This window comes from Sorex araneus, chromosome 4, assembly GCF_027595985.1.
Source record: "Sorex araneus isolate mSorAra2 chromosome 4, mSorAra2.pri, whole genome shotgun sequence".
Lineage (NCBI taxonomy): Eukaryota > Metazoa > Chordata > Mammalia > Eulipotyphla > Soricidae > Sorex > Sorex araneus.
The window spans coordinates 133,992,440-134,007,051 of record NC_073305.1 but is presented as its reverse complement, the minus strand read 5'-3'; the positions used below and the strand labels follow the sequence as shown (position 1 = coordinate 134,007,051).

Here is a 14,612-nt window from a genome sequence, read left to right as displayed (position 1 = left end):
AGTTTCATTTTATACCATGCCTAGTTAATAATCAAAACATTCATTCACTCTCAGAACATTCTAGCAGTGAAAATACTCCCCACTCCTATTAATCTGCATCTGCGTGATGAACATCTCAAAGTACCATTTTTCAGATTCATTTTGTTTAGAATTTTTCTACATCTTCTGCGTACTTCCATTTACAGTATTTAGAATTTAATATTAATAGATTTGCATGTCAGTGTCACTCATTTTATATTTAATATGATATCAATGGTTGGAGACCCCTATACAACAAAATATGATTTTGTTTAAAGTACAGATAACTGATAGAACATCTTTTCTACTTTTAGCATTTGCATCAGAGATATAAGCACAATGCTTTTAATCAATATTCATTAACTTCTTAATAATTATACTGAAGTACATTTAGAAGTGCCGGGCTTACTAAAAATGATGTAGTGAAAGCTGTAAATAACTCTTAGAATCTGTGATGCTCACTTGCAGTACAGTGACTTGACATATTGATTTCTGATTTCACTGCCCACTCCCTTCCTTCCACTCCTACTTTCTTGCCTCTGATCACGTGTGGATTGGATTACTAAGATTATTTACCAGATGTAAATAGTTAATACTTTTATAATTTTTTATTTGTTTTTGAACCACACCCAGTAGTGCTCAGGACTTACTCCTGTCTCTGCACTCAGGAATTACTCCTGATGGGCTTGGTGGATCGTATGGAACTGTTGGCATCCAAACCCAGGTTGGCTGTATGCAAGGCAAGCGCCATACCTGCTGCTGTACTCTCAGCTCCATCTTCATTTTTTAAAACACCTTTGGCCACTTAAGATTAGTCTGGGGTTTTTAATCAGCGGCCCATCAGTAGGAGTTGAGGGTCACTCAAAACTTCCCAGTTAAACACTATATTCTTTTGGAAAGAAGATTTACAAACATTAAGAACAACTTATTTAGTAAATATTCAACATCAAAAGTGTCCAGTCACTGTATCTTTCCAGGGAATACAACAATGAATAAAACAAGGATAATGTTGAAAATAAGACCAATCAAAACTTTCTTTCTGGGGCTGGAGCAATAGTATAGTGGGTAGGGTGTTTGCCTTGCATGCGGCCAATTCTGGTTTGAATCCCAGCATCCCATATGGTCCCCTGAGCACCGCCAGGAGTTAATTCCTGAGTGCAGAGCCAGGAGTAACTCCTGTGCATCCCCGGGTGTGACCCAAAAAGCAAAAAAACAACAACAACAAAAAACTATTTCTTTCTGACTATGTATATATATTTTTTGTTTTATTTTGCAGGAAAAACAAGAATGGTGGTGGCTTTATATTGCAGATAGGAAGGAGCAAACACTAATATCAATGCCATATCATGTGTGTACACTCAAAGATACTGAAGAGGTAATTGTCCAACATGATTTCAATTCTTTTTTTTCCTAAATTTTATTTCATTTTTATAAAGTTGTTCACAATAATTCATTACATTTAATATTCATACACCAGTCCCATCACCATTGCACTTTCCCACCACTATATTTTAAATGTTCCCACCCTAAATCCCAAACCCCAAAAGCAGAACAAACCAATTAATTTTGTATTGCTTGGTATGAATAATCTACTACAAATGGTCCAATAAAGATTTCAGTTCTTAAATTGCACACATACACATCTCACCATTAATGAATTGCATAGGTTGCTTTGCTAACTAATTTTTAGAGGTCATTTTACCATATTTGTCTTCTTATATTTTATTAACATATATTTTGAAACTCATAAATATCTTTTGGAGGGGGGTCTTTGAAAAATACTGAATTACTTAAAATTATAAAAAAAGAATAGTCTTTTTGGTTTTTTGAATTTTGGGGCCATACTGGGCTGTGCTTAGGGCTTACTCCTGGCAGTGCTCAGGGGACCGTGTGGTGACTCTCCCAGCACTTCCACATATTAACCCTCTCAAAATCTCCCCTGCCCTATTCTTTGGTGGAATACCTTTTGTTTTTCCAAGTTATCAAGATTGATGAACTTAGTTGTTTTATGCTTTTTTTTATTGTGAATATGCAAAAACAAATCAATTCTGCCTAATCTGGTTTAGGTTTTTGTGTACACACACACACACACACACACACACACACACACACACACTCATGTATTTGTTAGACCTGTCTGTGTTATTTGAGTCACCAAGCTTTTAAACATTTTAGAAATTTTATGAGTGAAATGTTGTTTTCTCTCCATTTCAAAATAGAGGCTTCATGCTGTTTTTATCTTCTAGGTAGAACTGAAGTTTCCCGCACCAGGCAAGCCTGGGAATTATCAGTATACAGTATTTCTGAGATCAGATTCCTATATGGGTTTGGATCAAATTAAACCATTGAAGGTAAGAAGAGTGACTCTTTAATAATTGTGGTTGTCTGTTTGAGCAAGTGCTTTAGAGAAGCATTTCTAGTTTTGAAACAGTGATAGAGAAAAATAAGTCAACTCGTATTTTATAATGTTCTTCATTAACTGCTCTGTCAGTAGTAAACTTAAATTGTTGAGTTAAAGAAGTGAAATGAGTGTATATTACTTAGTTTAGCATTCTTCAGCCTTTCTCTTGCAGACTGGTATCTGTCTGCACACTGGTGGTTGAAGACCAGAGACTCAAGTGATACATTTTCTTTTTTTTTGCTTTTTGGGTCACACCCAGCAATGCACAGGGGTTACTCCTGGCTCTGCACTCAGGAATTACACCTGGCAGTGCTCAGGGGACCATATGGGATGCTGGGAATCGAACCCGGGTCGGCCGAGGTAAGGCAAATGCCCTACCCGCTGTGCTATCGCTCCAGCCCCTCAAGTGATACATTTTCATGTGCATTAGTACAGTGTGACTTTTGGCCTCCTGAATACAAATCCAGAAAGATTTGTTTTCTTTGGAACAGTACATGTCCTTTATCACAGATCCTATTACAGTGTTTGGTAATTTCTAAAACTCATTGATGGATAATAGTGAGGGTTGAATCCAGGGACTCACACATGCAAAAACATATCTAGCTACTGAGCCACTTAAACAAATTTAATTTTTCATTATTGTAGAATATATTCTTTAAGTATGATTGGAATCTTACTCCTATCAGTATTTACTACTTATCTTGAACTTCTTTGCTTTTTGATTTTTTTGGTCATACCTCAGTGGTGCCCAGGCTACTCTAAGCTCTGTGCTCGGGGGTCACTTCCGGTGGTGCTCAGGGGAGCAAGCATTACTGGGGATCTAACTGGGGTCCCCCACAGTCAAAGCATGACATCATTGCACTGTGTGGTATCAAAGCGAGGTGCCAGTGAATGTCTTTTTTCTTTTTCCACCAGAGTACCATATTTCTTTCCTTTAACTGTTTTTCTTCATGCATCTGGGAGTTGCAAAATGTCTCTGAAACATTTCTTTGAAAATTACACTTATGTTTTTCTTCTCCCCCTCACCAGAAGACTTCCTGAGATAGTACTCAGTGAGTGTTCTTCCTCAGTTGCAATTATGGGGCCAGGGACATACAGCTCAGAGGGCTGACACACATGCAAAGCATGTGGAAGCCTCAGGTTTGATCCCTAGCACCCCATGCTCCCCCGAACACTGCAGGTGTGGCCCCAATGGTACCCACAACCATCTGAGGTGCATTAGTGAAGAAAGAATAAATTTATTCTTTTTCGTGCTTTGTGAAAAACCACAAATATACTTAATCAAATATAAAACAATAATAGAAATTCAGGCTGGAACGATAGCACCCAACAAACGGTAGGGTGCTTGCTTTGAACGCAGCTGACCAGGAACCGACCTGGTTCCTCCGCCCCTCTCAGAGAGCCTGGCAAGCTACCGAGAGTATCTAACCCACACGGCAGAGCGTGGCAAGCTACCTGTGGCAAATTCGATATGCCAAAGCCAGTAACAACAAGTCTTACAATGGAAACGTTACTGGTGCCCGCTCGAGCAAATCAATGAGCAATGGGATGACAGTGACAGTGACAATAGAAATTCAACTATAATTTTAGTTTAGTTTTTTTTTTTTTTTTTTTAGAAATTCAACTATATTTTTGGTTCAGATTTTTTGGGGGAAGGGAGAGTAGGGTCTACTGTTATCCTCAGGTCTTCCTTCTGGCTCTGCACTCAGGGATCACTTCTGGCAGTGCTCAGGGGACCTTGTGGGATGCAGGAAATTGAAGATAGGTCAGTGCCTTCTATACTATCTCTCCAGCTCCTCAGGTATCTATTAGTCAATTTACATTTTTATATCTATAGAATATCTTTTAAATTTATTGCTTCATAATTACTGTGGTCAAAGAAAACATTTTCTGTGGTTAGGTAGTGCTTACTTGTTTCCTGCAAATCCCACTTCTGTCTTCGGCACCACATATTGTCCCTTCAGCACCACCAAATGTGACCCAAAAGCCAGAGGAGGAGGGAGAAGAAACAGGAAAGCTTTCTCTTTTTCCTCCTACTCCTCCTCACATTTCTCATGCTCATGTTTAATTCTTCTGTGTAGTTGGAAGTTCATGAGGCCAAGCCTGTGCCAGAAAATCACCCACAGTGGGACACAGCAATCGAAGGGGACGAAGATCAGGAGGACAGTGAGGGCTTCGATGACAGCTTTGAGGAAGAGGAAGAAGAGGAAGAAGATGATGACTAAGCAGTACTGTGGACCATAATATTTGCACACATTTGCAAGTCTCTGCTAGTTTGGAAATGTGTAATAAACCAGAAGCAGTGCGAGCTGAGGGTGGTGTTAGTTCTTTGCTAGAAATGGGCGTGTGACCTGACGGGGCAATGTCAGTGCTTTGGTCCAGTCAAAAAAATGCCGAAGGCTGATCAAAGCCTTTTCAGTATGGGACAGTGCATTTATTTCATCTGCAAATGATAATAAACCCTTTGTTATGACTGTTTGGACGTGTGGGTTATGTATTATCTGATCAACTTATGGTTCCAGTAAAAGTAAAGGTACATTGGAAAATCTATAAATGAGCAACTTTTCTTTGTTTAGCTTTAGTTTTTAGCAAACATTAAGGTATGTTAAACACCACAACTATGTTTTAAGTAACATCTGCTCAAGTTTTAATCTCTTGAAAAGCGCTATCATTTATTGACATTTTGCTGCAGGACTCTAATAGCTCCACTTGTACTTTAAATCTTTTATTTTTACCTGTCTTGGTCATAAGTCAGCTTTCTCTCACATTCCACACAATACAGAGGGCTACATTTGGGGATTTTCATTTTTTCAGTTGCCACAAGTTATCAGACAGATTATAAAAATGGCTTAGAACATTTTTAAGCCTTTATTTTAGCAGACCAATGCAGGGTCTAATTCTTCCTATAAGCTCTAAGTCTAAAAATGATTATGGGACCATATGTTCTCTAACGTTGGCAACTTACAAAGTTATTAAGTAACCTTTTTTAAAAGGTTCACTATGAAAGCCGAAATAAGTTCTTAGCTTTTAATCTACCTGATTATCAGAAGCCTTTTACGGGGGGGAAAAAAGTATATATATATATGTATATATATATATATAACATGGAAAGGAGGCATTTTTTTGTATTCATTTTGGACTCCTGTCAATAAAATAGAAGTTTGGCTCATTTTATGTTTGTAATGGTGTGTGTCTTTTTACTCACAGAGATAGGATATAATTCACTTGTTTATTTTTAAACTAAAAGTTGAGTACGATAGATTCCTGCTGACATGACTGCTGTTTCTGTATACTGTAGAAGGCCCCCCGGAGTGAGAGGAACTAACCCCTCCCAGCTCAGCTAGGAAGGGCGGTGCTCAGAAAGAGGAGTGTTGTGTGTATGATGAACCATTATGGCCAAGTGAGTAAGTTTATTTCTACGTAGGGCCGAGGCAAAGTATAGGACGATTTGGACCCTTCCTCCCCTACCAGACCTCTCTCAGCTGAGAACTGCTAGAGTATTGTGACCCATGTCCTTTAAAGGTTGCTGCTTTCCATGCAGAGCTGGCACTGGTATTTTGTTACTGCAGTGGTTGGAAATAAAACTTGAAAATTACGAAAAAACATGAATGGCTTTGTGGGTTCTAAATCTAGGATGAGTATTCCCTGTAATTTGGTCAGAACTGTTTGTGTTGGAACTGCCTTAACTTTTTTGTTTTGTTTCAGGGGATAGTGAGAAGCTTCCTCAGTGAGCAGGAATAGCCATTTCATTTTAGGAGACGGGGGTTGGTTTTCCCTAGCGGCTGTTTAGTCTCTGAGGCATTGCAAGTTCACATACGAACACTTGGCTTCTTTGGTCCAGTGACGTGGCTGCAATGGTACATGTGTGAGGTCCTGGGTTTGATCCCTAACACAACATTGTCTACCCCACCCCTCAGCACACACATACCCATACCCTGTACCACTGGGCACTCAGGTGTGGCCTTTTTTTTTTTTTTTTTTTTTCCACAAAGCTGCTATTTGTAACACCAGACAAGATGACTTCACAGCCTGGTAACTTAGCATAGTGCTTAGAAAAAGCAGTACCTTGGTAGAAGAATCCCACTGGTCTGTTGCCCTTTGCCCTTTGATATATACGATCTTTACAACTAAAGATCAGATTCTCTCCAGTGAGTCCTCTAGGTAACTTTTCCGTTTTGCTTTAGGGAAAGAGCTGCGCCTTCCATTATGATCCTTACCTCCTCAGTAAGTCACTGAATGTCGCAGCCCTCTCTCTTGATTGAAGGCCTAATAACTCGGTTGCATTTAATGGAGTGGAAACTGCGTAGTTTCAGTTCTCATCCCATCAAGACAAGCAATGACCAACAGTTAGCAGAGAGATGGAATTGTCTTCCTAATGAAAGCATTCAGTGTGTCCATACAGAGTGAGATGGGTGTTCACAACATTGTTACTTCGTAATATTTTTATTAACCCCTTATGTTGTCCAAGAACCTATTAAAAGGTCTTCCATGAGGCAACCACAGTGGACAGTCTGGGAGTTGTAAATTTTTTTTAAACATATTTTATTTTATTTATTTTAATTATATTGAATCGCGGTGAGATAGTTACAAGGGGAGTTGTAAATTTAATTATAAAATTTGATAGCAGACCCGTATATTTCTCATATACATTGAGATACCTATTTCAGTCTCAAAATCAAATGTTCGTATCCTTTAGAATTATTTTTTTCATGAGAATTTTGTTCTGGGCCACACTTGGCTGTGCTTGGGGCTTAGTTTTGGCTCTTTCATGGGAACACGTATGGCAGGGCTCAGGGGGACCAGATGCGTTGTGAGTGATCGAATTGGAATTGGCCACATGCAAGGCAAACACTGTACCCCCTCTACTGTTTTTCCAGCTTCCACATGAAATTTTTATTTTAATTAGGAAGCACATTGGATAATGTTTCTTTAAAGAACAACTTCTGTCTCCCAGCTTGCACTGAGGGGTGGTGAAGGAGTTCCACTCTCCTGTCCCATTGTGTGGCATGCTGCCTCGTCTCTCAGAGGACAGGTGTGGGGAAGGGAGGGTGGGCAGTGAGGAATGTGATGTGGTTCTCTGAGCACGATCTCATCAAATGCAGATCCTGGGATGTTCTTTAGACACAATCCTTACTTCATTTGCAATTGATACACTTTTTTGAGGGATTATTCATCGCTTATTTACTCAGTTTCTGTGGGCCTGGTTCTGTCATTGGATAGTGGGGCTGTAAAGAATCACTGTTATTGTGTGTGTGTGTGTGTGTGTGTGTGTGTGTGTGTGTGTGTGTGCCCAAACCCAGGGCCTCACACATTCAAAGCAGACACTCTACCACTGAGCCACATCCCTAGCCCAGAATGTGTTTTTATAGACTACTGGGCACCAGGGCAGATGTGTGAAAATTTTGTTATAATCTACCTAATGCCCATTGTTTTGAGTGTCCTATTTTTTTCTTAATAATTTTCCATTATAGATAAGAGTGGTTATTTTAAGGCAGCCATATTAATTTGTTGACTTTAAAAAAAAAATAGGTAGGGACCAGGGAGGTAGTACAGCAGGTAATATACTTGCCTTGCACACAGCCAACCCAGCTCGATCCCTGGCATCCTGTATTGTCCCTTGGGCACCACCAGGAATGATCCGAGTGTAGAGCCAGTAATAACCCCAATATTGCCAGGTGTGACCCAAAACAACAAAATAAAATAGGTAAATTCTTATCCTTTATTTTTTTAGAATTCTTGAGCACTACCCTCCCCACTGCAAATACTTAGTCAGCTGTCCGAGCCGCCCTGTTTAGTCATTAGTGAAGCCACTAGCAAGGAGCTATGCCATGGCATTTTACTGGCTGGGATTGATTAGTTGAAATACGCCTCACCAAATGAGCATCCGGCATCTTCACACGTTTAAACTTGTTGCTAGGGCTATTTTGCAAAACTTAACAAGCTGTGATCTTGTTTTTCTGTAACCTGAGCTAAGATTCCAAATACAGAAATAGTGGCATGCTTTCGGACTGTGGGGTGAGGCGGGGCTGGTGCGCATCCCAGGACTGGGGTGATCAGTCCCGTGGGGAAATGTTAAAATGGTGATTTGTATTTAATCTCATCCCTTAAGATTTCTATTTTTGTGTCTTTTATAATGTACATAATATATTGTACAATTGTACACTTACATAATTTATAAATAAATAATACATTTATTGGTGCATTTTCTTTTTAAAATGATTTCAGTCCCTGATCCAGACATTTGAACCGGGCTGCCTTGAGGTCCTGCCGAGATGCCCTTTCAGCGGAGAGGAAGGCTTGGCCTTTGGCTCTCACCATCGCAGTTCACAGATTGGTAGCTCAGCTGCTGCTCAAGCAGTTGCTCTCCGTGGCATTCACCACCCTGAAGCAAAGTGGTCGTTTTCTGAGATGGAATCACGCAGACGGGGGCATGGAATTATGAGAGGGGGAGAATTGCTGAGCAGTGACCGGTGCAGCTGTGTGAGCTGGTGACACTTGCAACCCATTGATGGCTGCCAGTGAAAGGGGCGTGTGGGTAGGACAGTGTGCTCTCCTGCCAGCACTCAGGCTGCAGCCTCCTCCGCCAGCATGGGTGATGGAGAATGCCGTCAGTGAATGCCACGAGGGTGGGAAGCCACTCTGAAGAGTCCCGACTTTCCACCTTGATTTCTGTTTTAAGAGGGTAGCAGGGCTATATAACTCTATTTCTTTAGTTGAGATTGTCTTTACTTGTGGTGTTAAACCAAAATGAAGGACGTGTTTATTACAGTTCTCTATCTTCTGGGGTTATCTTTTTTTGTTTTGGTGACACACCTGCTGATGCTCAGGAATTACTCCTGGCTCAGAGCTCAGAGATCACTCCTGGAGGGACTTGGGGGATCATAGGGGTTGCTGGGAAGGAGCCCAGGTTGGCCACGTGCAAGGCAAGAGCGCTACCTGCTGTACTATCCTCCAGGCCCGGGGATTATCTCTTGATCTTTCTCATTCTGATCTCATCTTGTGTTTTCATTCTTTTTCCTTTCTCTTGTTATGGCCATACGGCAGTGCTGCCAGGATGGCATTTGGTGTGTTGGGGCACGGTGCTGGAATTGAACTCTGGGCATTCCACATGAAAAACTTGAGTGGCGCCACTGTATTTCATGAGGTCATCACTACCACATAATCATTACACTCTTGTCAGTATTACCAGCACAATTAAGACTTTATACACAGGATGGAGAGGGTGGGGGAGAGGAGAGAGAGAGAGAGAGAGAGAGAGAGAGAGAGAGAGAGAGAGAGAGAGAGAGAGAGAGAGAGAGAGAGAGAGAGAGAGAGAGAGAGAGAGAGAGAGAAACAGACTTTATACACAGGGTGGAGGTGGGGAAGAAAGAGAGAGAGAAGAGACAGAGACAGAGATTGGGGGCCGAAGAGGAGGTTAAGGTACTTTGCATCCTACTAACCTGGGGTTCAGATCCCCAGGACCAAAAATGGTACCTGACTCCCTGCCTTGAGCACAGCTAGATGTGGCCCCAAACAAATCTGTGTTAGTTCTGCTGTGGCATTGTATATCCCTGGGCCATTAACCATTGTTTTCTTTGCCCGTGTTTTCTAATATATTAGTTACTTCTAGGTTTCTGAGGTAAAAGCATGAACTTCTTTTCCAACAAAGTCCAAAGATGGTGCATATTTTGTCAGTTAACTAGAATCCTGTCATTAGCTTAAGAGAGGTGAACAAACAGGACAAGCAACTTCTTTTATTCCACAAAATAGAATTTTTGCTGTTGTATTTGGGCCATATATAGCTCTGCTCAGGGCTTACTGCTGGCTCTGTGCTCTGTGCTCTGTTCTTAGGAATCAACCTGAGGATCATATATGTTGTTTGGGGATCGTATATGTTGCTGCGTATGGAACAGGGCTTGCATGCAAGGCAAGTACCTTTACAACTGTTATCTCTCCAATGGAGCCACTGTGTTTCACTTGAGATCATCACTACCACATAATCATTGCACTCTGTGTCAGTAATGCCAGCACAATCAAAAATTCTACATACACAGAATATAAAACTTATAGAGAATATAAAACTTATTTGTATGTTGGTGTCAACAGTGAAGGAGGGTTGAAGAAAGAATACAGAGGTCAAGACATTTGTCTTGTACTCAGCCTGCCCATGTTCGATCCCTGGTACCACCAGCACTGCCAGGAGCACAGAGCCAGGAGTAAGCCCTTAGCACAGACAGGTGATCTGGAAACCCCTCTCATCCCACTGCCTAAAGAAAACAACTGAAGGACCTGAGGTTTTGACTTTGTACAAGCTGGCAAGTTACCATCTTCCAACTCCGGCAGCAAACTGGGGGCTCCCAGGTTTGTAGGATCTTCATGTCCCCCAGTCTCCTCTTGTCCCTAGGTTCCATGTGGTTGTGGGGGGGGGAGGGCATACAGATTTCATGCGTATGTTTGAGCCCCAGCTGAGGAATGAATCTTAGGGAATCCCATCTAGAATGGCCTTGCTGGCAAGCCCAGCGAGAACTAACTCACGGGCATGTTCAGACAGTCTAGAACAGAATAGTTCTCAAGGTGTGCAGAAACAAGAGAGAACCATGCAAAATTGTCTCCTGAGAGCTGGAATTTAAAATGCAAGACTACTTCTCTTTGGGGGACTTGAACTGAGGTCAGCCATGTGCAAGACAAGACCTTATCCCCTACAGTACCTTGATCTTTGAGGGTCTTGGGGGCCACACCCAGTCATAGTAAGGGTTCATTCCTGGCAGGGTTCAGGGGACCATATGTGATTCTGGGGATTGAACCCAGCTCGGCCATGTGCAAGACAATTGCCCTAACCACTGTACTATCTCTTCAACTTCTAGAGTACTTTATTTACAAAGGCCCAGAGCATATATTTTCAGAGAAAATGCGTTCAACTTAGTAAAAAAATGGGACCAGTGAGAGTTTCTCAAGAATATTGTGCATTTAAACTTCAAATGTTTTTAGGTTTCAGTTGAAAATAGTTTTCCTAACTTAGACTAACTGAAACAATCCAGAATTCTCCCACTTGAATCCAGTCTATTGTCCCAGGGGCAAGAATTATCTACAAAATGAATACAGCCATTGTGTATAGCCATCAAAGGTTTTGATAATTGCTCGTTAGGTCCCTCCCCCCAAACCTCCATTCCAAATTTGGTTTCTCTTAAAACCCCACTACCCTTCTTTCAAACAAACCAAAATTTTATCTATACACAAGTCCGAGTCTGTAACAATTATGATCCAAAGATTATTTCACTTGCTCTTTTCTATCATGAATCTTCCATTCTCTTCCGTTCATTTACTTTTTTTCTTTTGTCACTTCATTATTGGTGATGGCTAGTATTTTGTCTTCAATATCACGAATATGGTCTTCCACATATTGAATTCTGTTGCTGTGGCTTGCTGTTGTACTTTTAACTCCTTCGGTTTCATTTGTATGCACTCTGGATCGATTCATCTTGAGTTGGTTGAATTTTTCTTCCCCTGATGGCTTTATTTCCATGGCCATTAGAGGGAGCATTGATTTAAGTTCCTCATCAATGAAGCTCGAGGCTTTATTTATTTCAATCCATTGTTTTGCCGGGACTAGTACCCCTGTCTGCCAGAGCAGGTGAATCCCTTTGTTTCCCCATTGTTCTTAAAGATTTGTGGGTGCTTTGATCTGAGCTTCAGACTCTCCATTATTGAGATCAGATCTGATTTCTGTCACTCAGAGAAGGGGTGAGGCAATAAATGTTCATTTTTAAATGACTTTATTTGGGGTAAATTATACACAACATAATAACTGTGATTGGATTATATAAGTCATGAAAATGAAGAAAGATAACAAATATCGATGTGGATGAATTTTGCCAATCTCAGAAGGTGTTTTATTGTTCCAAATCTAAATTTCCAAAAGCAGGTCAAATGACAGCACAGTTCTAGTTGGCAAAACAATAAAATAAATCAAAGTATTGATTTCCGTAAAAGTCAGAATGGAGGTTACTTGCAGGTGTGGGTGAGGCAGGAAGTGGGTGGGCCGTGAGAAACACTTCAGAGCTCTTTATGGGCAGGGTAGCAAGGATATTTGCTTTGTGCAAATCATTAAACTCTATGCCTCTGTTTCGTACCTTCTGTCTTCTGAATATATGTTCTATTTCACAATGAAAAAAGGTGAACAGAGAGTGTGGAATGGGAGAAAGTCAGAAAATGTAGATGACTTGAAAACATTTTTTTTAATTTTTAACTTTTTAAAATTACTTTTATTCAAAAATTTTCTTAATTTATTTATTTTTAGAGCATTACAAAGCCGTTCATGATTGGATTTCAGTTATACAGTATTCCAACACCTATCCCTTTACCAATGTACATTTCCTAGCACCAGTGTCCTCAGGTTCCCTCCCATCCCCCTACCCCCACCCGCTGCCTGCCTCTTAGGCAGGTGCTTTTTTTTTTCTTTTTGGGTCACACCTGGCAATGCACTCAGGAATCACCCCTGGCAGTGCTCAGAGGACCATATGGAATGCTGGGAATCGAACCCGGGTCGGCTGTGTGCAAGGCAAATGCCCTACCCGCTGTGCTATTGCTCCAGCCCCCTCTTAGGCAGGTGCTTTTCTCTCTCTCTCTCTCTCTCTCTCTCTCTCTCTCTCTCTCTCTCTCTCTCTCTCTCTCTCTCTCTCTCTCTCTCTCTCTCTCTCCCTTTCCCCCCCCTCCCCTTTTGGGCATTGTGGTTTGCAATATTGATACTGAAAGGTTTATAGTTGACTCTTCAGAGGAGTGTTGAGGTGAAGAGGACCAAAGAAATAGAGATTGTAAGAGAACAGAAATCAATATTTCATTTCTTTGCTCTTTGGGCCATACTCAGCAGTGCTCTGGGGCTACTCCTGACTCTCACTAGGGTTTAGCTCCTGGTGATGCTCACAGGGACCATGTGGTGCCCGGAATTGAACTTGCAAAGCATGTACTCCACCTGTTGGACTATCTCTCTGGACCTCTTTCTTTTTTTTTTTCCTTTTAAATAAGAAAATAGTATGGGTTAGGCAGAAAGAAATCATCAACTGGAGAGGAAAAACTCATATAGGATAGTATTGTTAGAGCCAAGTTCTGTGGGAGGGGTGAGGGCTGGGGTTAGGCTGGGCTGTGTGCCAGGATCTGCACTATTGAATTAGGATTCTCTAGGGAAATAGAGTCACTTAGAATGATTCTATAGCTGCATGTCCTACTAATAAACCGGTGTCTATACATCCTACTGTTAAATCTCCTTTCTACCCATCTGCTATCATCTACAGGTTTCTCTGTTAAGGAATTAATTCAGATGGTTCTGGCTGGCAAGTCCAAAAACTCCAGCATAGGGGCTGAAGCTAGAGTACAAGGGTTAAGGCATTTGTCTTGCATGCAACCGGCCTGGGTTTGAACCCCAGCACTACAGGTGGTCACCTCGGCACCTCCAGGAATGACCTCTGAACACAGAATCAGGAGTTAAGCCCTGAGCACTTCTGGGTGTGGTCCCCACATCCAAAATAGCAACAATAGAAAACCAAGAAAATCTCTAGGCTGGCTGGGTAGGCTAGGAGGGCCTGGGGGCTGGTGCTGCAGTCCTGAGTCCTCCTGCCCAAAGCCTGGCCCCTCAGAGTCAGTTATTCCTGCAGGTGCCTTCAACGGATTGCACAAGACCCACCCTGTTACAGAGGGTGATCTGCTTCACTCAAGGTTTGCAGAGTAATCTTAAATAAAAATTACCCTCCCAGGGACCAGAGTGATAGTACAGCAGGTAAGGCTCTCGCCTGGCGAGTGTCTAACCGGGTTTGATCCTTGAGCCGTTCTAAGAGTGATCCCTGAACACAGACCCCTGACTACCACTGGGTGTGGCCCTTCACCCTAGTTACCTTCCCAGCAACCCTCAATTAATGTTTGATCAAATCTTGTTGTCCTGGCTCCACAGAGCTGACGTGGACAAATCAACTGCCTTGAGTTTCTGGAGGTTACCTTGTGTGGGAAGGGAGAGAAGGGGAGAGTATATTAGGACATTTCTTGCCATCCATGTTCCCTTGGAACCGCTGCCTCTGCTTGAGGTCCCACGGGGCTGTGGGAAAGAGCGGGGCAGGGTGGAGAGGATAGACTCCTCATGGATAATGTAAAACAAGAAGACCCAAGGCTTTTTGTTATTTATTTTGGTGGCACCAGAGGCGAAACCCAGGTCATCACATATGGAGGG

At 41.7% G+C, this 14,612-nt stretch overlaps 1 protein-coding gene across 2 annotated transcripts in view; it reads left to right on the top strand.

Annotated features, from left to right (window-relative positions):
- SEC63 (SEC63 homolog, protein translocation regulator) overlaps nt 1-5,588 on the top strand; it is a 70,985-nt gene extending 65,397 nt beyond the window's left edge. For both annotated transcript variants that reach the window (XM_055135907.1, XM_055135906.1), the window contains exons 19-21: nt 1,295-1,393; nt 2,265-2,369; nt 4,501-5,588. In XM_055135907.1, the coding sequence (XP_054991882.1) occupies nt 1,295-1,393; nt 2,265-2,369; nt 4,501-4,644 (348 nt within the window). In that variant the 3' untranslated portion in view covers nt 4,645-5,588. The remainder of the gene's footprint in view (nt 1-1,294; nt 1,394-2,264; nt 2,370-4,500) is intronic.
- Nucleotides 5,589-14,612: the final 9,024 nt, after the last annotated feature.